Source organism: Phocoena phocoena, chromosome 2 (genome assembly GCF_963924675.1).
Source record: "Phocoena phocoena chromosome 2, mPhoPho1.1, whole genome shotgun sequence".
In the NCBI taxonomy this organism is placed as follows: Eukaryota; Metazoa; Chordata; class Mammalia; order Artiodactyla; family Phocoenidae; genus Phocoena; species Phocoena phocoena.
Window position 1 is genome coordinate 141,649,754 of NC_089220.1, and position 22,772 is coordinate 141,672,525.

The 22,772-nt window shown below is 40.8% G+C and overlaps 2 protein-coding genes across 2 annotated transcripts in view; both read left to right on the top strand.

Moving 5' to 3' along the window:
- SH3GL3 (SH3 domain containing GRB2 like 3, endophilin A3) overlaps positions 1-22,772 on the top strand; it is a 144,111-nt gene that overhangs the window by 88,885 nt on the left and 32,454 nt on the right. The window contains exons 3-6 of the mRNA XM_065871420.1: positions 4,794-4,866; positions 7,370-7,513; positions 14,881-15,014; positions 19,013-19,171. Of these exons, the coding sequence (XP_065727492.1) occupies positions 4,794-4,866; positions 7,370-7,513; positions 14,881-15,014; positions 19,013-19,171 (510 nt within the window). The remainder of the gene's footprint in view (positions 1-4,793; positions 4,867-7,369; positions 7,514-14,880; positions 15,015-19,012; positions 19,172-22,772) is intronic.
- LOC136119259 (ubiquitin-like modifier-activating enzyme 5) lies at positions 8,465-9,692 on the top strand. Its single transcript, XM_065872705.1, is given in 2 exon segments — positions 8,465-8,548; positions 8,550-9,692. Coding segments are annotated over 2 exon segments (1,227 nt in total).

Consider the following 22,772-nt stretch of genomic DNA (forward strand, 5'->3'; position numbering starts at 1 on the left):
TAAACATCATTGGCATACCTAAAATTACTTTAAAAATCTCTTGATAGATAAAGATATTTGTGTAACTTTATTACTAATAAAATGATTCAGTTGAGATGTTAAGTTTAAAAGTACATTTCAATAATTTCAGTTTCGGTTGTTGGACTGAGACCCCTCTTGTTTACTTCCTTTCCCTCCCAAACCTGAATGAGTGACAGAAGAAATACAAAAAGAAAATCTATTATCTGTTTTATTACAGCAGTGAAAAGCATGGAAATATTTAATAGGTCAAGAAGTTTTAAAGACTTTCTAGAAGAGGTGAATTATGAGGCCACTAAAAGGAAAAAGAAGGTTTTAAAAAATTATAGAAAGATGTATCATGTAATGTATCAGGAAATTATAGCAGTTATGAACCATTATGCATCATTTAACATGGCATCTGAATACGTAAGGTAAAAGCTGTCAATGCATAGAGAACTGACAAAAATCAGAGTAGATTTCGCATACCTTTCTCATAAAATAACAGATAATTAAATAATAGGCTCAGAGAATTTTCATAAAGTATGACTATTAACTTTGATTGTAAATCATATAGATATTTGCATTCCTCAAATTGAGAATTAATTTCAAATTTCTTTAAAACAATTTCAATAATCAGTTATTTATTGGGATATGGGAAAAAAACCCAACAGATTTCTCAAAGTAAAATCATAGAACACAAGGATTACAAGGAAGGTATAGTTGCCAAATTCTGGATGTTTGGAAATGGGAGAACATGTAAAAATAATTCTTGTTTCAAGAGGAAATGAAAAGTAAAATTAAAGATCACTTAGTCATGAGAACTGTCTATGTCAAAATCTGTGATATATGGCTAAGTCTTCAATGCATTTAATAGAAAATAAATTGTTGGAAGAGAGTGAATAAATCATTCAAGCCAAAAAGCTAGGAAAATAGCAGCAAAGTAAATCACTCTAGGTGGAAGGAAGAAATCAATACAGATAAATGAGAAATTAATAAAATATAAAGCCATAATAACAAAAAGGTAGAATCAATAAATAAAACCAAGAACTCTTTTTTATTTTTTTGAAAGACCACCTCTGCTAAGTGTGAGCAAGAGAGGGAAAAGGGAAAACACAAACTACATAAGGAATTAGAAGGATATAATGACAGATGTGGATTTTTTTTTGAATTTTATTTAATTAATTTTTTTATACAGCAGGTTCTTATTAGTTATCCATTTTATACCTATTAGTGTATATATATCAATCCCAATCTCCCGATTCTTTAAATTAAAAAAAAAGAGAGATTATTATAAACAGGTGTCAGAAATCAGGGCTGCCAGCAGCTCTCTAACCCAAGGGCTGAGGTCTGGGAGTGTCAGTGGCACAGGCTTTGGGCACCTCAGGGGTAGGGTACCAACACAGATGGAAATTCCAGATTTAATCTACCAACAAAGACGCCCTCACACCAGGTAGGCTTTACAAAAATAATTTTCATCTCTCTACTTTCCCCTGTTTGTCCTGATGGTTTGCTGAGATACTTGCATTGCATTTTCCTAACCTGAACACACATACCCACCCCCTGATGTCCTCATTTGTTCTAGAAGGCAGGTTTTGTTTTCAATTTTTTTGTTTTTAAACTACGTGAGTTATTTTTTTCAGTGTTCAACGTGATTGCCTATTTTTGCCAACATGTTTGGTGGCATCCTCTTTAATTTGTAAAGGGTTTATTCCTTGTATTGATTCCTGGGCTGTCCTGGAAGCACCACCAGTTTGTGTACATCAAGGCCTGTGAGTTTTAGGCCATTTGTTTCTTGGCATTTTTTTCCCAAAAGAAATAGAAGAGTCTAAGTAGAAAGTATTCCCGCCTCTACCTCCTCTCATCCTCACCCCTCAGAGGTGACTCCTAGATACCTGGTGGCTTTTCATGTCCAAAGAGGGTTGTATACATGGAATGACCACTCTACGTTGTGTTTTAATTAATATTGAATATATATATAAAGTTATAAATCTAAAACCTAGGGTTTTTTCTTTTTCTTTTTTTAAAATTAATTTTTATTGGAGTATAGTTGCTTCACAATGTTGTGTTAGTTTCTGCTGTACAGCAAAGTGTATCAGTCATATATATACATATATCCCCTCTTTTTTGGATTTCCTTCCCATTTAGGTCAGCACAGAGCACTGAGTAGAGTTCCCTGTGCTATACAGCAGGTTCTCATTAGCTATCTGTTTTATACATAGTAGTGTATATGTGTCAGTCCCAACCTCCCAATTCATCCCATCCTCCCTTCCCCCCTTGGTAACCATAAGTTTGTTCTCTACATCTGTGACTCTATTTCTGCTTTGCAAATAAGTTCATCTGTACCGTTTTTCTTGATTCCACATATAAGCGATATTATACGATAAAAACCTAGTTCTTCTTAAGCCTTAAACTGCACATATAGATTTTATTTATAAATTAGTAATTTCAGTATAAAAGTGACGATCAGTTTTAGTTAATCTTCATTTTAGTTTCCATTAAGTCATAAGCTGAACAGATGAAATCCTTATACGTTTGTCACCAACTAGTTACATAATTAAGCAAATTCCCTTAATGCAAATTCCTGCAATACAAATGCAGTGCATAGGAGTCCCTCAAACTTAACATCAAATCTCAAACAGGATTTTCCTATGCACTTACATTTCTTGTAACTCTAATAAAATATAAAGATTAAGTTATCAAATTGTCTTAAACATTTCAAAGATCTTCATAGACAATCGAACATACTGAAGAGAGTCCGAAGTTTACAAAACTCGTTACCAGGTCAAGTACACATACACACAGGCACATTCCCACACACACAGCTAGCACACGTGTATCAGTAATATGGGTTTGATTCATTTCTGTACTGTCTTTTTAAACCTTCCTGGGGCCCCAAATTTAAGCATTCAGCTAAGGGGAACAAATACAATTTCAGGTTGGATGAGAGTGCTTCGTTGAAAGCTTCTGACCCTGAACAGATCATAGATTTTTAAATGACAAAAATGAGTTTTTTTGTATTAGACAGCACTCCCAGCTCGCTTTTTTCCTTAGCAACGTACAGTGGACGCCTTCCCAGTACCTATAGATCTTCTGTGTATTTTCCCCCTGTGATTAAAGAGTATTCCTTACTTGGATGTTTCACAATTTATCAAGTCAATCTCCTATTGATTGTAATTTAAGTTGTTTTCAGTTTTTATAACTACGTAAAATGGTCTAAGAAACATCTTTTTACCTCCGTGCAATTTACTGGTATGTTTCTAGATGCTAAGCCCCTGGAAGTATGATAGATGGTACATTAATAGGTACTTCACCTTGATCTCAAAAAGATTGTATCATTTAGCACTCCTGTTGTATATGAAAGGGCCCATTACTCCATACCTGTATAATACCTTATATGGCATCCAGTCAATTAAAAAAGATTTTTGGAGGGTCAATCTGGTGAGTGGAAAGTATCTCCTTTTAATTTATAAATTTCCTGAATATTTTGTCAAATGTTTATAAGCAACTTGTATTTCTCCTCTTTTGTGGATTGCCTTCTTTCTAGTCAGGTTGCTTTTTTTTTCTAATGGGAGTACGGAGTATAATAGATACTAACCCTTTATTTTTTTGCATTTTAGTTTCTGTTCACCACTTTTATCAAACTTCGTGTATTGTGTCTTTTCACCGTTCCATTTGAAATTTTATGGAGTCAGAATTTAGGTCTTTTCATCTATGATGCTTGGATTTCGGTGATGCCTGGAATATCCTTTCCACCCCCGTATTTCAAAATATTCTCCTGCATAGTTTAGTACTTTTACAGTTTGTTTTTAGGTCCATATTTTTAATCCTGTATGTAGTGTGATGTATGAATCTAACTTTATTATTAATTTGACAAGTTTTAACCAAAAAAAGAAAAAATTGAAAGTGTGATAGGCTTTGAATTACTTTTACATGTTAATTGGGGGAGGATTTATATATTTCCAAAACTGAATTTTCCCATCTAGGAATGTGGCTTTTCAAGTATGTATTGTACATTTCTCATAATATTTCTTCCTCGTTATGGCTTATTTTTTAATTGCTGCTCTTATGAGCGGGATCTCCTTTTCCTTTAAAACATTTTCTTTTGGGCTGTTGATGGTATAAAGTAAAGCTATTGAAATGTGCATAGTTAACTTTTATTGTAGAGTCTCACATTCATTTTCTGGTTAACCAACAGCCAGAGTATACAGGAATGGTTTTGAGGAAGGAAAGATTCAGCCTTAACCTGGCAGGGAAACCTTTGTTGTTAGCATCTTCTGCCCACAGAACCGAAGAATATGTATTTCAGTGATAATATTGATACCAGTGATGATGATTCTTTTGTCGTTGGCTTACTGAGGTAGTTTCTCACCTGAATCCTTATTATGGCATCCTTATACAAGTATAGAAATTCAAGTTCACCCAGCAAATAAGGAAAGTTTGGCTCAGAAATGTCTAGTCTTGGTTTTGAGAGACCTTCAAGCATAACCGGTAATCTAGTGGAGCATAATAACTTGTCCAAGTTTCCTAAATATTACATTAATATTCATTTTAGTGTTGAATAAGAAGTTAGTGTTCTCCACCATCATTGGGAAGAGCAAGTATTGGAAGGATGTCCCAGAATCAAAAAGTTAAGAAAATATTACCTCTTCCAAAAATGTTGAAAATGTCCATCTGGATTAAAATCATTAAATGGTGTTATAAATATTAAATTGAGCAAATTTATTTCTCTGTTTTTCTGTAGAATTCACTGTTTGTCATTTACCAATATCTTCATGTGTTTCTCTTTTTTTAAGAAAATAGACGTTACCAATAAAGCTGTTGCAGAAATTCTTTCAAAAGCTACAGAATATCTTCAGCCGAATCCAGGTAAAGTTAGAAAATGTCTTGAAATAGTCGATTGTTCATTCGCTGTCACAGATTCTAATAATCTAGGTTTACTGAGCGTATGGTTGACGTGATCTAGAAACAATGTCCTCTGTGTCCGAATAATGAAATTCAGTTTTTTTAAGTTGAGTGACGAAAGGTAGTTGCAGTGAATCCTAGCTGATGACAAACAGAACAGACACTTCTGTGAACTATGGTGACGTTATTTGGGTGGAGTCTTGGTCTTAGCAGCAAGACACTGCTAAGCAAAGACATTTTTTATGAGATGCTTTGGAAACCCACTAAATATTTTGTCCATGTTTTCTTATTCAGCTGTTTCCTCTTTTTTTTAAAATTTCTGCCATCCTGTTCTAACGGTGCCTGTGACTTTGAAATGGCTTTCACTTCATGGCTTAAATGCTGATGAAGTGAGGTATAGTAAACATGAGAAACATGAGAAGGTCCAGTGTTACCGCAGCTTCTGGACAGGAGGTCTTTTCACTCCTAGGTATTGAATGAAGCAGCATCCCTTGATGAAGTTTTCCTAAGTTCTAAACTATAGAAACCAATAGAGGGCGCCCAAGCTTTGAATTCTGTGGCTTTCCAAATCTGCCTTTACTTTGTATGAATTTGTTATTTGCACATAATTATCGTGATTGCCTCGGCTGTAGGAATCAGCACACATCCAACCATCTGAAAATCTAGAAAATAAATTTAAAAACATACATTGAATAAAATATTATGTCTAGGCAGGATGGCAGGTATAGAATTCTTTAAAACTGTACAGCTGATTATAGTTTTAAAAAGCATAATTATATATCTCTTCCTGGGCCTTGTCAGTGATTGAACCATACAAGTCCCTTTTCCTGATGAATCAGGCAACACATCTAGGCAAGGGGGTTTCCTGGGTCCTGGGATATACGGTTGAGTTGGAAGGGAACCTGCCCTCAATGAGCTGACACTGGAATGGGGTAGGGAGGTACTGGCCAACAATGAAAGTGTCCACTTGGCCAGACACCTCTGGTTATTCCTGGAGAAGAGGAAGGGAGGCCTAGCAGCCTCTCATTCCATTTAGTGGCCCTCAGTCACAGGACTGCTGTATCCCATGTCCCGCCCTGACAGTGGGGAGAGGAGCAGAGTATGTGTGTGTGTGTGTGTGTGTCTTTGTGACGGGAGAGTGAAGCCTGTGTGCCTGGGGACCAGGAGGATAAGTGCTTCAAGGATGAGGTGGGCAAGATTCAAAAAGACTGGCACCGTGAGTGTCTAAAGCTTTGCTCCTCGAAGTGTGGTCCATGGCCCAGGAGGATCGGCATCCCCTGAGAGACTGTGGGAAATGCAGAAATTTGGGCTCATCCCAGATTGACTGCATCAGACTCTACATTTTAACAGGATCCTTGGTGCTTTGCATGCACAATAAATATGTAATTATTAAAATAAAAGACAATAAAAATTTACCCCTTTACAACGTAAAATTATCTCAACCACCTAGCCTACAGAATAAATTCCCAAATCCTTAGCTTGGTGTTCAGTTCATAGTCCCATTTCCCCCTAGGTATTTCCTGATTTGTCCTGTATTAATTTCTTCTTTGGTCAAAGCAGCCTACTCTTTATCTGTTGGTTATAAACCATAATAAGCATTCCCCCTTCTTCATCTTACACTATTTCTGCACTTTTGGGGGGCATCTTTCCATCTTTATTCAGCGTATTGTTATATTTTCCTTTCTGTACGCCACATCAGACTTTATTTGCATAATTACATCTTGTATTTTCTGCCTTCCAGTAACTAGACTGTGAGCTCCTTGAGGTCAGAGGCTGTCTTAGGTCTCTCTGGAGTCCCAGTAATTAGCATGGTGTGTCACACAGAGCTGGGATTAGTAAACACTCATGGCCTAAGTCAGAGAAGGGACTTAGTGGCCACCTATCATTTCCCTTGGGTCCAGGAGTGGAGCTGCACCTGAGGGACCATCAACACAGACTCCGGTTCCCCACGGGGGCATCTGTCTCCTGCTGGTTAGGCTTCCTAGACAGGAGTGTGCAGTGCAGTGGCCCTGTACCATGAAGTTAAATATAATCAGTCTGGATACACTCTTGGGGGTGGGGGGCTGTTAACCACCAGGTGGTTTGCAACACCCACCTCAGCAATTCTGTTGTTAGTTTGCAGTTGGTCCCCAGGAAAATTTGTCTGCCCAGGTGTCAGTGTGTGACTCAGTGAGTAAGCTGTGGGTGGGGTAATGAGAGCCCCGGTTACTATTATTTGGGAGTCCACAGTGTGTGCCATAATTTCTTATTTTCATCATGTTTGTGCAACAGTGCCCTTAGCACCCACCCTGGTTAAGAATCTAGAAAACCATGGGAGTAACTTGGTGACACAAGTTACCTTCCTGTCTCAGGGCTCTGACATTTTGTCTAGGGCGACCTTGATTTCTCCAGCCCCGTTTGTTACATGCTATGTACCTGTCACTCCGCCGTGCCATTTTAAGGAATTACAAATGATAATGTTTTTAAGCATACAGAGCTAAGCTAGGAATGCTGAACACTGTGTCGAAGATCCGAGGACAGGTGAAAACCACGGGGTACCCACAGACGGAAGGCTTGCTGGGCGACTGCATGCTGAAATACGGGAAGGAGCTCGGGGAAGGCTCCACTTTTGGTGAGTATTCCCACATCACCCGGGAGAGCTGAGAATGCATCCTTTGTCGATTTTAGGTTATGCACAAAACCTTCATCTTAACAACGCTTGTTATTTTTTTCATATTATCAAAGCAATACATGTTCGGGAATTCCCTGGCGGTCCAGTGATTAAGACCCTGGTGCTTCCAGTGCAGGGGGCACGGGTTCGATCCCTGGTTGGGGAACTAAGATCCTGCATGCCGAGTGGCACAGCCAAAATATAAATAAATAAATAAAAATTAAAAGAAAAGTAATACATGTTTATCGCAGGAAGTTTAGAAAACATAGGCAAGTAAAATAAAGGAAAATGCCAACATCACCCATAGTTCCCTACCCAGTGATGGGCCCAATTACACACTTTGCTGTATATCCTTTATACCTTTTGTTTATTCTTATATATATATTCGCATACACCTTTAAAAAAATTAAAATGGGGTTATAGTATACATACCCTAATTCCCTTTTGTAATCTGCTTCTTCCCACTGGCTGTAGCACGGTCCATGTCGTAAGACAGTCTTATGCCACATTGTTTTTAAAGGCTGCATAATAGTCCATGTATCCAGTTTGTTCCATCAATCCCATTTAGGATATTTAGATTTTTCTTCTTTATGTGAAAAAAAAAATTACATAGCGTTTACGATAGGCACTTTCATGGATAAAGCTTTGGGAATATCCAAGATTATGTTCTTAGATGAAATTCCTGGTAGTGAGGTTGCTGAGTCAAGAGTATGCCCGGCCGGGAGGCCCACGGGAGCGGCGGAGATTGTCAGTCCGGGAGGCGCCGGGAGGGCTTCCTCAGGGTTGTGGGTTAGGAAGGCCGCCGCGAGGTGCCTCCTCACATACCCCTCGCGGGCCCAGCAGGCCAACAGCGTGGGTCGGCCGCGACGTCGACGACCGGAGCTGGGAGCTCTGGCGGCCAGGGTCCCAGCCATGGCCGAGTCTGTGGAGCGGCTGCAACAGTGGGTCGAGGAGCTGGAGCGGGAACTGGCCCAGGAGAGAAGTCGCCGGGCCCTGGGGGGCGGCGATGGGGGGCGGCGATGGAGGAGGCGGTCGGGCCCGCATCGAAAAGATGAGCCCCGAAGTGGTGGATTCCAACCCCTACAGCCGCTTGATGGCATTGAAACGAACGGGAATTGTAAGTGACTATGAGAAAATCCGTACCTTTGCTGTAGCAATAGTAGGTGTTGGTGGAGTTGGCAGTGTGACTGCTGAAATGCTGACAAGATGTGGCATTGGTAAGTTGCTACTCTTTGACTATGACAAGGTGGAACTGGCCAATATGAATAGACTTTTCTTCCAACCTCATCAAGCAGGATTAAGTAAAGTTCAAGCAGCAGAACATACTTTGAGGAACATTAATCCTGATATTCTTTTTGAAGTACACGACTACAATATAACCACAGTAGAAAACTTTGAACATTTCATGAATAGAATAAGCAATGGTGGATTAAAAGAAGGAAAACCTGTTGACCTAGTTCTTAGCTGTGTGGACAAGTTTGAAGCTCGAATGACAATAAATACAGCTTGTAATGAGCTTGGACAGACATGGATGGAGTCTGGGGTCAGTGAAAATGCAGTTTCAGGGCACCTACAGCTCATAATTCCTGGAGGCTCTGCTTGTTTTGCGTGTGCTCCACCGCTTGTAGTTGCTGCAAATATTGATAAGAAGACTCGGAAACGAGAAGGCGTTTGTGCAGCCAGTCTTCCTACCACTATGGGAGTGGTTGCTGGGATCTTGGTACAAAATGTGTTAAAGTTTCTGTTAAATTTTGGTACTGTTAGTTTTTACCTTGGATACAATGCAATGCAGGATTCTTTCCCTACTGTGTCCATGAAGCCAAATCCTCAGTGTGATGACAGAAATTGTAGGAAGCAGCAGGAAGAATATAAGAAAAAGGTAGCAGCACTGCCCACACAGGAGGTTGTTCAAGAAGAGGAAGAGATAATACATGACGACAATGAGTGGGGTACTGAGTTGGTTCCTGAGGTTTCAGAAGAGGAACTGAAAAATTCTTCAGGTCTAATTCCTGACTTACCTGAAGGAATTACAGTGGCATATACAGTTCCCCCAAAGCAAGAAGATTCTGTACCTGAAGTAACAGTGGAAGATTCTGGTGAAAGCTTGGAAGACCTCATGGCCAAGATGAAGAGCATGTAAATAATGGACTGGCCTGTATTTTATTTCCTGTGTCTAAACCTGTTCCCTAGCAATTAAAAAAAAATCATTTAAAACTGAGAAAACTTAGGGCAACATCAGTTGATGTATAATCTTCACTGAATTATTATATTTTTTAAAAATACTGTGACTATTGCTTGTTACCCGCCCCCCCCCCACTTCAACTAAATCAGAAACTCTCCTAAAACTCATGTTTCATTCTAGTAAGAAAACTTCAAAGGATTATTGCAGGCAGTTATAAATCTTATTTAAACCGTAGCCATTGAACGGTTTTGGCCTTTTGGGAGGGGTGGGAAGAAAGGACCAATCTGATTTGCCTGAGGCCATGGACAACAGAATAGTGTGTGGTCAAATATAGGGAAAGGACAAGAGGTACAACCTATTGATTCGAGCCAGCAGGCATCTACTCATTGTGTTTGGAATTGCTCTCTACAGGAAAACTGCCCACGACTACTAACTTGAGCAATAATGAATTTCAAATAGTAAACCTGTAAAATAAAAACATCCTTTCAAATGTTTCCTGATGAAACACAAGCTGAAATACAGTCATTGGAAAAGTCTGTAAACCTCTGAATTATATATTCAAAACAAGACAGAGGCAAATAAGAGGAAGCTTTCTTCATGGATAGACAGATAAACATATTTTCAGGATGTACAAATTCTATTTCTGCACTGATTAAGAAAAAGCATATCATCTGTGGAACATATATCTGAGTCAGTGTGCTTTATTGAGGAGCAAAAGATAAATTTAGGCTAAGATCATCTAAATTATACCCATCATATGGGCTACCTTCTAATACTTTATTTTATTTAAATTTGATTCTGTGGGTAATTAGATATTGGCAAAGGTTTGTCCTCGTTAACAGACAATAAAAGAGGTCTAAATTGCCCCTGCAACGACTGACATGTATTTCTTCGCAGGGAAGAGTATCATTTTCCCTGATCATGACCACGAAGTCATAATTTGATAAACTGGGTTTCTCTGGATTTTGCATACAAATAATGAAGGCTTAGAGAACCTTGTTTGAAATAAATTCCTAATGGTTTGGAGACTAATAAAGACACATGCATGTGTAGCCATTATCTGTAGGCTGGTACTATGCTAGTCTCCTGTTTTGATGACTTTTTTGCTCTGAAAAGATATAAATGTCTAAATTCTATCTCTAGGGGGAAAGTGTCATTAAAAAATTAAAAGTGCATTTCCCACTTGTAAAGTAAAATTCTAAAAATAATTTCAGAAAGCCCCAAATATCAAATATGTTTAATATATTAGCTTTGAGATTTTAGCATACTGCGATTCTTATGTTTAGAGTGATGTCAGGAAAGTATGGGGATAGTTTTTCTAGCCTTGAAACATATTTACATTGCCTTAGTAGATCATTTGTTGTTTAAAATTTTAGTGTAGTCATCTGTAAAATAACTTTTCTAGTTCCTAGAGATGCTTTGAATTTCAAAAAAGAAATGCGGTCTTTCTAAGTCCCACTCCTTTGGTATACAAATTTGGTACCTCTGGTACACTAATTTGGTAGGGCTTTACTTATAAGTTTATATAGTTTGATAAATAGCTAGAACCTACTATCCTTTTTTAAAAAAATTTTTATTGGAGTATGGTTGACTTACAATATGTGTTAGTTTCAGGTGTACACAAATTGAAACAGTTATACATATACATATTAGAACCTGCTATCTTCTAAAGACCTTTTTTCTGTTCTTAATTTGGCACTGTACCCTGCTGGTGTCTTATACTGTACCAAATCTTATCTAATTTTTTGGTCATATCTTCCATTAAAGTTATTATTTTAGCAGAAAAAATCTGGTAATAAGTATCTTTTGTAACCTAGAGAGCTCTCCTGACAATCTGTATGCCATGAAAACTTGTATATGTAGGCAGCTATGAAAAATTAATCATCACTGGAGTTTACATTACTAAATAAACTCATAGTGCTTGACCAGAAAAAAAAAAAAAAAAGAGTATGCCCGATTTTTCAGGTGTTTGAAGCATAGTCCCAAATGACCCTCCAGAAAGGTTATACCATTTTGACACTCCTGCCAGGAAGGTATGAGAGTGTGTTTCTCAGCACAGGTACTAACTCTGGGAATTATCTTTTCAGTTTCCTTTTAAATAACTGATAATTTGATTTATAGCAAATAAAACTGATATCTGGGCGCTGTTTTAACTTTATTTTTTGGATTATGTGTGAGGTAGATTTTGTTTTTCACGTTTGTCATCATCTTTGTGAATTGTATATTTGTGTCCTTTGCCTACTTTTCTATTAAGGTGTTCATTTTTTTTTTTTTTCTTACTGGTTTATGAGCTTTTTCAGTGGTCAGGATACTTGCTTTTTGTCTGTCTCATATGTTGATGAAGTTTTGCCCCAGGTAGGCATGTAGATGTTGTAGGTGGAGGTCATTTTAATGGAACAAGATTTTTGCTTTTTATTTAGTGGGGCTCATTGGTCTTCTTTTATGGTTTATGGCTTTGGTATCATGTTCAGAAAAACTTTTCCGCTCCTCCCCGCTTCACTAATAAGCTGTGTAAATGTTTATTTATACTTTATTTTCATACATATGTTTTCTTTTCTTACCTTTAAATTCCCAAGCTCCTGAATTTAATGGATGAGTGCTGTGCAATAGGGTTTTCATTTTGTGTTCTCACAAATACATAGCCAGTTGCCCTAACATTTTATTGAAAAGTTCAACCTTTTTCTGCTGATTTTCTATAACGTTTTTGTTATAAAATTTTATATATTTTAAGTTTGTTTCTGGTCTTTCTCTTCTGTTTTCTTGGTCTGTACCCTGTTTTGATCAAGTGTCATGTTGTTTTAAATATTGTCATTTTAAAATATATTTTAATATATTTAACTAAAATTTTCCCAAGATGTTATAAAAATTTCATGGACATACTCATCTGTTTTATTTTTCCAGATGAAACTTAGAGTCATTTGAAGTCCCCTCTACTAAAAAACAAGAAACTTATTAAATTTTTTTTTTTGCTTGTAGGATCTTAGTTCCCCGACCAGGGATTGAACGCAGGCCCTTAGTAGTGAAAGCACTGAGTCCTAACTACTGGACCCTCAGAGAATTCCCAAAAAACTTATTAAATTTTGATTGAGATTACTTTAAATTGATAAATTATATTGGGTGTGAGTCGAATTTGATATGTTAAATCTTCCGGGAGAATTTGGCACGTTTGCTACTCATGTAGTGGTAGCAAAGCAAGATATGGAAATTGACGATTCCGGTATTAGGCCATAGTCATTCATCTAGGAAAGCGGGGGGAAAGTCTTTTGAAAAGTTAAAAAAAAAATCCCATATGTTAAAACACTAGTCAGTCACAGAGGGTAACGGTATCCTTCAGAGCAGTATAATGTGAATTTTATTTTATTTCCTGGGTGAATGGGGCCAAGATGGCCTATTCCTTGTCCTGAAGGCTGACCAGTGGAGGGAACAGGAGAGACCGCCAGGCAGGCCCTGACATGCATGGACAGTCCTGCAGTGCGTCTGGTCAGGTGACAGGGCAGGGGATTTGAAGGGCAGACAATTTGGTAGCTTCCTAGGTACCCAGCGAGAGAGAGCTGACATCAGGAGGGCATTAGGAACAGAGGGGTTGCTTGCTGTTCTGAGGAAAAGACTGTGCTGTAGGATGCTTTCTTCTTGGGGCCACACAGAAATTTCCTCAAGGGCAGAGACCTCCACTGGTGGAGGCTGAGTCCCACGTCCTCGTGGAATTGGAATCTTGAGCAAGGAGAGGGGATATCAAACCCATGGAGGTGACAGCTAATATTCAGAATGTCACCTTTGGCGCCTTCTAAGAAACAAATTTAGAAATGTTTTCGTCAAAGCTAAATTAACTGACTTTCTGGGGTGTGGGCACTGGTGGCAGAGTGAGCAGTGGGGTCAGAAGCCATATCCTCCATTTCTGACCAGCTGGGCAGGAAAGAGTCCTCAGGCCAGGAAAGGACGTTCTCATTTCCATCTCAGAATGAGTTAGAACCAGACTCTGGGGAGTTAGTTAAGGAGACATAGCCTCCCAGGAGGAACAACGATACCCATGTGCCAAAACAGAGTCTCGGGCAGTTGTGGTTTGGAGTAATGGTTTCCACTTACATTTTGCAAGGTCCTATAACATACACTGTCTAGCCTATTTCTTAAAAAAAATTAAAAGTGAGGTGAGGTGATATTGCTATCCCTGTTTTACAGATGAATAAACTGTACATGCCTATGACTCGTAGGTGAAACAGCTTGAAGGTCAGAATTAGCTAGAAATGCAAATTCTTGGGCTGGGATTTCAGGTCTTCTTCAAGCCTGGGAGTTGAGAGACCCCAAGCTCTAACTTTTTATGAGATTGATTTGGAAGACCCCAACTACAGGAAGAAGAGTTCAGTTTAGTGCAGCATTTCCCAGAGATGTCTTCTAGAAAACCTGCAACCCTCATAGTGCTCAGCTACCAGGATGCCTGCTTTCAAATTACTGCAGGTTAGCTGGTGCCGAATACCAGGATTTAATCCAGCTAAAGCTGCCCATTGCTGCCCAAGTCTGGCATGGCTGGCCTGGACCTCACTGCAAGAGCAGACCCTTCCCACCCTGCTGAAAGGCTGTCCTGTGTGACACTGCCAGACTTTCTTTGACATCAGAAGGGGTAGGGAAACTGAGAACCATCTCAAGAATACAAGGAGTGGCCTCAAGAAGACCTAGCAGCTAGAAGCTGAGATGAGGTTTTGTTCATTTATTTCTGTTGTACTCTTTATTGGTTAATACTTAACCCCTGATGAATGAATCCTTTTATTGTTTACAAAGACGGATTTTGTTCTTGCGCCTCTAAGGAACCCTTGGTGCCAGTTCACAAAACTACCAGTTTAAAAAAAAGAAGCTTTAACCCCATCTAGTGGCTGATACGGTAAGTGCCTCAGTCTGTCTGAGCCTCAGAGTTTTATTCTATGCGGTGGAGAAAGTGCAGAAGTAGTGAGGAAAATGTGGAAAATATTTAGAAAGACTTTCTCGTTTTTACATTTTCTTTTCTCTGGGTCAAGATTCAAAGGTCCCAGAGTTGAGGACCTTGTTACACACCATTGATCATCGCAAACTTTTGGGAAAAAATTCAATAAATATCACTGTTAACTTAGAGTGAGGTCTGCTAAAGAACCTTTTTTATTTGTATTTTCTATTGAAGGCAATGCATTGATAGAAGTTGGCGAATCCATGAAGCTAATGGCTGAGGTGAAAGACTCTCTTGATATTAATGTAAAGCAAACTTTTATTGATCCACTTCAGTTACTACAAGACAAAGATTTAAAAGAGATTGGGGTAAGTTTTCTAGGCTATAAATCTGCCTGTTGCTATTGAGTATGATGTTTATACTATTTAAAATCATTAGAACATTTCTATAGCAACCCAGTGAAAGCATCATCTTATCGTGGGTGGTAAAAAAATAACTCAGTTATGTTTACCTGGCTCATTGGGAAAGAGTCCCAGGATCAATTAGCCCTTGATTTTGTATCTTATTGAAGCCACCTGAAGCCAAGTTCAAGATACATATTTCTACAGTCATTTCTTACATAACAAAATGACTGCATAACTTTGTACTGGATTTTTTAAAAAGCAATCTTTATTTTTTAATACCTTTTTTTTTTTTTTTTTTTTTTGCCACACCCCACGGCTTGTGGGATCTTAATTTCCCGACCAGGGATCGAACCCGGACCATCAGCAGTGAAAGCACAGAGTCCTAACCACTGGACTGCCAGCGAATTCCGTGTATTGGATTTTTGATGATCAAAATTATACCATACTAGCTGCATCTTTTTTTTTTTAGCATCTTTATTGGAGTATAATTGCTGTACAATGATGTGTTAGTTTCTGCTGTATAACAAAGTGAATCAGCTATACATATACATATATCCCCATATCTCCTCCCTCTTGCATCTCCCTCCCACCCTCCACCCCTCTAGGTGGTCACAAAGCACTGAGCTGATCTCCCTGTGCTATGTGGCTGCTTCTGTTTTACATTTGGTAGTATTTATAAGTCCATGCCACTCGTTCACTTCATCCCAGCTTACCCTTCCCCCTCCCTGTGTCCTCAAGTCCATTCTCTATGTCTACGTCTTTATTCCTGTCCTGCCCCTAGGTTCTTCAGAACTTGTTTTTTTAGATTCCATATATATGTGTTAGCATATGGTATTTGTTTTTCTCTTTCTGACTTACTTCACTCTGTTTGACAGACTCTAGGTCCATCCACCTCACTACAAATAACTCAATTTCATTTCTTTTCATGGCTGAGTAATATTCCATTGTATATATGTGCCACATCTTCTTTATCCATTCATCTGTTGATGGGCACTTCGGTTGCTTCCATGTCCTGGCTATTACTGGACAGCTACATGAAATTAGAACACTCCCTAGCTGCGTCTTTTGATACGTTGCACTAGTGATCGTTATTTTCCATTACTTCTTAAGGAGATCAGTACCTAGGAATCCACATTTTGTATCAGGAAAATGTTAAAATGGCCCTGCAGAGCATACACGGGAGCTTTCAGGGGCCTGTAGGTAATCACATGCCACTTGCTTGCTGGTGCTTTTGCAGATATGCAAAAACAGTCTTGAGGCTTCTACCCTGCCAGGGACTTCTCCTCTGGAGGGACAGGCTGTGTCGAGACCTTCTTTGGGCACCCCCTGGAGAAGCTGCCCAGAAGACCTTCCTGCTGGTGCCTTGAGGAGTGATCTGAATGCAGCCTGGACCAGCTTGGAAGTCATCCAAGCCTTGGGGATGTCCCCTTTTCCTTTCTTCAGGCCCAGATTCTCATGGTGTGGTCCCCAAGCAGCATCGGCATCACATGTTAGAAATGCAAATACTTGGGCCCTATTCCAGAGCTTCCTAATGGAAAGTCCTGGATGCCCGTATAGGCATTTAGAATTTACACCAAAACCAAAGGCTATGGAGGGGAATTCAGGAAGGTTGAAAGAAAAATGAAAGCAACTGTTCAGGAACTCCCAGGATATTCTGCTACCCGACCCCCCCACCCAGCCTTCCCCCCAGCACCCTCCTCAACTCCTTACTCCCATTGCCCTCTTCCCCTCAGGCCAGTCCTCCACTGGGCCCCAGAGTCCATTATCCTCATCTCCTCAGGGCCTTTGCCACATCCGGCATCCTCTCTCCGGAATCTCCCTTCTTCCCCTTTCTCTCTATAGGCTTCTTCGGGTTAACGTTTAAACCCATCAGCACAGCAGCCCTTGACTCCCGGCTTCACATCTCGGCCCCTCCAGTCCACTCTCCACACCACAGCCAGAGTCTTCCTAAGGTACAAGCCCCCAGTAACTGCCCACTGACTTTGGGGGTAAAGATCCAGCACCGTAGTCGCTAATTCCTGGCCCCTCCTTCTCTCTACGGGTGGATCGCTCACCCCTTCCCACTTGAACTCTCTACCTGGCCTCAATGAATTACTTACAGTCCCCAGGGGATGTTTTGCTTTGTGCTCTCTTTTTATTCTTTGTCTTTCTCCTTTTCCACCTTCTCCTGGCTAAGTCATCTCATGTTGCAGATCTCAGCTGAGATGTTCGGTCCTTTGGGAAGCTCTTGTTCTCTCCCCGGCTTAATCAGGTGCTCCTTCTGTGCTTCCTGTGCTGTGAGCATCACTGCTTCTCTTTTTCTGTTGTTTGGCAGCAAGCGCTTTGGCGTAAGGAGGCATGTTTTGTTCACTTTTGCATGACTAGCGCAGCCTTTGTGCTCACAGATTATTATTGAACAGATGATTCTAGAGAAGAGACATTCTGTGTTGTGGGGATGCCAAAACATCTTTCCCAAATGCAGAACCTTAGAACCAAATACCTCCTTTGCTGAAATACATAATATGCCATTTCTTCTTGTGCTGCTGACCTTGAAGAAAGCTGTACAGAAAGTCCACTGGATGACATTGCTCTTCCACTTGACCTGGTTCAGTAGGGTAGCTAGTCATGGACACAAATGTGGATCCTGAGCAGTGAGTGGGAGAAATGTACAAAATACACATATCCTTAAATGTTTCTCCCTATGCAAAAAAATAATTTTCTAAATGATGTCTCTTGTTCTTCAACTCTGGTTTGATAGAGAAACTGTATAAATTTAAACTTAAATCCTATAGATGATCAAGAATTAAAGAGTCTAATATTCAGAAGGCTTTTCATAGTCTCAACTGTGCTCTATATATCTTGGACATCTGGAGTGGAGAGCCTGTTCATTTAACACATGACTGACATATCTGTAAAAGGTCTTGTGGACTCAAAGGGCTTCTATAAATGTTTCGTCACCCATATGTAGCCAGACTAAGCCTGGTTGTGCCCATTTACAGCCACATATGTGGAGGCACAGAGGGATTCAGAGACTTGCCCAGAGTCAGAAGAACATGTCAGAAGACAGATGATTCTGACTCTTTGTCCCATATACTCTTCACCCAATCATTATGGAGGTTAGAACCAGTGCTTCCCACTAAAAAGAATAGTCAAGTTACCCACGTGCTTCAGTGGGACAATCTGTTTTCACATACACTTTGAATATCAAATATCTGTTTTCCAGGGGTTATGGTCATAAACTCCCTTGCCCTGTGCAGTTATCCCTTCTATAGTATTTCTGACATGGGATCCCTCTACTTGAACACAAACTGTGATGGGGAACTTACTACCACACAAGGCACTGCATTCCACGAATGGACACCTCTAATATTTATAATTGTTTTACTTTGTTAAAGAGATCATATTTTTAAAAAGAAATTCCATCATTTCAGAGGTTGCCTGTGAGTATCTGTCCTCTGTATCACATTCATCGAGGGCATTTATTCAACTTGTTCTGTAATTGTTTGGGAACTTTATGGAAGATGCATAAGTATTCTAGAGGATACTAGAAATTTGTGTTTTTATAATCTACTTATTAGTAAGGAGTTGACAATAGTACCAAAAGAAACATACTTTTTTAGGGTATATTAATTTGGTTGGAAATTATCTGGACATTAATGGAGCCTAAGTGAGGGGTCCTATAGAGAACCTTGGAAAATTAATCTGCATACTGATACTGCATCCTTATGTTCCATATAGACACTCATTCATTCTGTCTTCCATCCATCCATCTGTCTACCCATTCATTCATTCCACAAATATCCCTTGTAGACTGGCAGTGAAGGGAGCCTCTAATAGATGATGAGTGCATGCAAAAGAAGTGTAAGGTGGGATCCTGCCCCCTAGAATTTATGCCAAGAAAAAGCAATGACTATTTTCACAGAAATGCTGAATATTTCTTTGTGCTGTGTTTGAGCATCACAGTTGACCCCTTTGTCTCTTAGCACCACCTGAAAAAGCTGGAAGGCCGCCGCCTGGATTACGATTATAAAAAGAAGCGAGTAGGTAAGATACCAGATGAAGAAGTCAGACAAGCAGTAGAAAAATTTGAAGAGTCAAAGGAGTTGGCTGAAAGAAGCATGTTTAATTTTTTAGAAAATGATGTAAGTATTTAAACCAAACAGGAGACTTTAATGTGAATGAAAACATTGACTGTATGACTAGGGTCAGCATGTTGAGAAGCTCTGGAGCCTTAGTTGTTACACAGTTTCCAGAATTTTCCATAACCATTATCTCCTGCCTAAGAAATAGCTTCAGATACCCAGCAAGTCCTGACTCAAATCTCAGATCTGGAGAAGTCCTGTTGATCCTGGAATTGCTTCAGAGATGTGCTCAGGTTAGCCCTGGGGAGGTGGGGTTGTCTTAGAAGTGCATCATAGACCAACCTTTGTATTTGAGGCCATAGCATTGGTGGTTTTGCAGGAGAATAGAAAGCCCAAGTCATGTGGTAACTTGCAGTTTTGCTAAGACTGTGAAGAGCGCTCAGTGAGGTAGATGTTTGAGGAGGAGCAGCTCTCTTGGCTAGTGGGAGAGCCTCACTCATCACCCAGCTCTCTGATGCCTTTGCTTGTCATAGTGAACCTTTGGGATATAAAAGCATGACCTAAGTTTTTCAGCTGTACCATAGTGGTGCTTGTGAACTTGGGGATTGTGGAGGTCTTGACACATACCCCTCAGAAATGCTAACATCCTATTGTACCGTGACTCCTGCCACCAGCTCTTATTTTATTTGTCCAAGTAAAGTTTGATTAAATGTAACTAAAGAGGATGGTAACCCCCAGTTGGGCACCGTGAGGGCTGAAGGCCACCCTTCTTTGCCTTGGCAATGAGAAGTCACTTGGCATTTTTTACTGCCTGATGGGAAGGGCCCTTGGCCACCTGCCCTGTTTGGAGTTCCCACCCTAAGTCCAGCCTCTGTGATGCCACGAGCCACCTCAGCCCAGCATTAGCTTCGGACCTATTTGTTGGACCTTCAAGCCTGTTGGAGCAAGTCAGAGGGTTTATTTTTCTGCAACACTGTGTTCTACTTCTAATAATTGATTAAAAGGTACATTGAGGTCTTGCATCTTTCACGTCAAGTCAAACCAAATGTACTGAGCACCTTTTATCTGCCATGGTGTTGTGGGGGAATTATGTCCACTGTTGACGAGACATTAACCCTGGAGGAAACAATGTGAAATCCCCATGTCCATTAAACCTCAGTACCAAAAAGTGCATTCTGTTATGCTTCTCCTTTAAATATCTTACCAGGTTTTTTTTCTTTTACATCTTATGAGAAACGGGAAGAGGGATAACAGTTTTCCCTGTTTTTCTTTGTTGTTTGCTTTCCCTTAAAAATAGAAATTTCCTTGAAATTATCCCCTAGCAATAGGCCATTTGGTTTGGTTTTGTCTTGGATTGCCATATTTGATTTTTTGAAGTGTGAGGTATCAGATGCATGTATTCCTTATCAGGCTGCAGCAAACATTGCCCTTCCGGTCCTGGGTACTTTAGAGGTAGATTTAAGCTCTGAAGTTAAATCTCATGTGTCAGACGTGCTGTCTAACCCACGTGCTTTATTCATGACCTTTATTCACGATCTGTGATGAGCTATTGCAAAGTAATCAGGGAAGCCTGTCTCAGTCTTGGCAGTTGACCCAAGAGACCTCAGTTTCCCTTCAGTATCAGTCAAAATCAGAAATGATCCCTTCCTTATAAGAACTCAGTCATTTGTCCATCTGTTGACAGTGTTCTGCTTGTCACAAATGAGTTAACCCCTGCCCACCCCACCCTGGGAGAAGTAAGAGCTAGCTTATAGCTCAAGCCCCACGGAGGTCCTGGTGTTGGCCCTGCAGAGGCATGAATTGCAGTGTTTCCCCTAAAGTTTCCTGGGGTGGGTGGGGGGTGCCTTCATTCAGCTCTGAGGAGCATGGGCTGCTCCCTCATTTTAGGGCCTGGGCCCACGTCTTTCACTGGCAGCCATGGAAACTGGCCACTGAGATGGGAGGAGATCAGAATAATGGAACGGTGGAGGACTTTCAAAGGCTGCCTTGGAAGTAGGCTCCACCTCTTTCTCTTCCCACCTTTCCTAGCGCCATTTTCAACTGTTGTGGTTACCCTGCGTGCTGTGGTTGCTGATTCTTGAGATAATGGCAGTGCGAAGGAGACTGATGGTGGTGAGACGAGGATGACAGTGACGAAAGCTACCATTTACTGAGTGACTTATGGTAGGGAGGCTGCTCTTACCTTTGCCCCTCCCAGGTTTATAGTTGAAGAGACTCACAAGTTATCATGGAAGCTCCAGAAGACTGCCTTCTTTCTCTTCTTGGGGTAACAGCAAGTAGACCTAGAAAGGGACAACCTTGTCTTTTCCCATGACAGTGTCTGGCCATATCCAGGTGGTCTGGCAGTCCTGTTGATGAGGCAAGGTCTAGAAAATGTTCTCCAGTTCCCCTTGGACCTGACATGCTAATACTGAAACTGCCTGGTGCTTGGGGATAAATAGTGGGTGTGACTTATTGGGGGAAAGACAAAGAAGCAATACATGGTGGGATGAGGCATGCTTTGAACCCTCAGGCCTGTCCTTGGCCCTTCTCCAGCAACCAGGCCAGGCCCAGTGGCTCTGCAGCTCACAGAACCCTGATTTCCTGCTCCCTCTGGGTCACCAACCTCATGTCCATCCTTCTTCACTCAGACTTTTGTATCCATGTCTGCTTTTTTTCATGGTGAGGAAGCTCTGAATGAAGAGCTGTGCTTCAGCATGGCTGGTGATGGCTGGGTTTTCTTCCAGGAACTAAAGATGGCTGGGATCTTTAATTCCCAGATTAAACACAGTGGGTCTGCAGGCCCTGCCTTTGCCCAATGGATTGGACATTCCACCTGACCTGGTACCTGCTAGAGACCAGGTATATGCCTGCTTCTTAAGGACAGGCTCTGTCAAACACGTGGCCTCAGGGACATGGTGGCAGGCAGCAGAGGCCCTGGCACTTTCTCCAAACACAAGTGGGACATGCTTATCTTATTGTGGGTTACAGGTTTGGGGTATCCGTCAGAACTGATCATCCTTTTGGGTTCTGACTGATTGAGGAATTGACCCAAAAACCAGTTTGGAATCAAGGGGAAGCCCTTTCAACTGATGAGAACACCTGATGACTGTAAGATACAGGCCTCCTGGTCACCTGTGTTGGAGGGGATGGCATGACCAACCCACGTCCCGATTGCAGTCTCTGCTCATTGCACCCTCATTGGCAAAAGCCTCCCCGGTGCAGAGCCAGCCTGACTCTCGCCAGGCTGAGACTCTCAGCCTCTGGCCATGCAGAGCAGAGAACCCATCCTACTAATGAATGAACATTCCTCGATCTCATCCACAGGAGGAGGAGTGAAGCTGGACTGGGGAGAGGGCTTGCAAGTGTTCCCTCCAAAGAGAAAGTGAAAAGCAGAGTAGCGGGAAGGAAGGGAGACCATCTGAGGTGGCGTGTCTGAAGCTCTGGGGCCACCTGCCCAACTCTGTCTGGCACTAACAATGCAAACCCCAAAGTCTCGCTCTCCAGGCAACAGGCGGTATCTTCTCCAGCCCTCATGTCCTATAGCCCTGGCTAAGACACAGATACTGCCGACAAAATCTGTCTGCCAGAGATCTGTCTGATGTGAGAACTCCAACCAGAACTAACAGGCTTGGTCTTTCCCGGGTCTCTAAATGCAGGTCATGCAACTCTTCCTAGGATT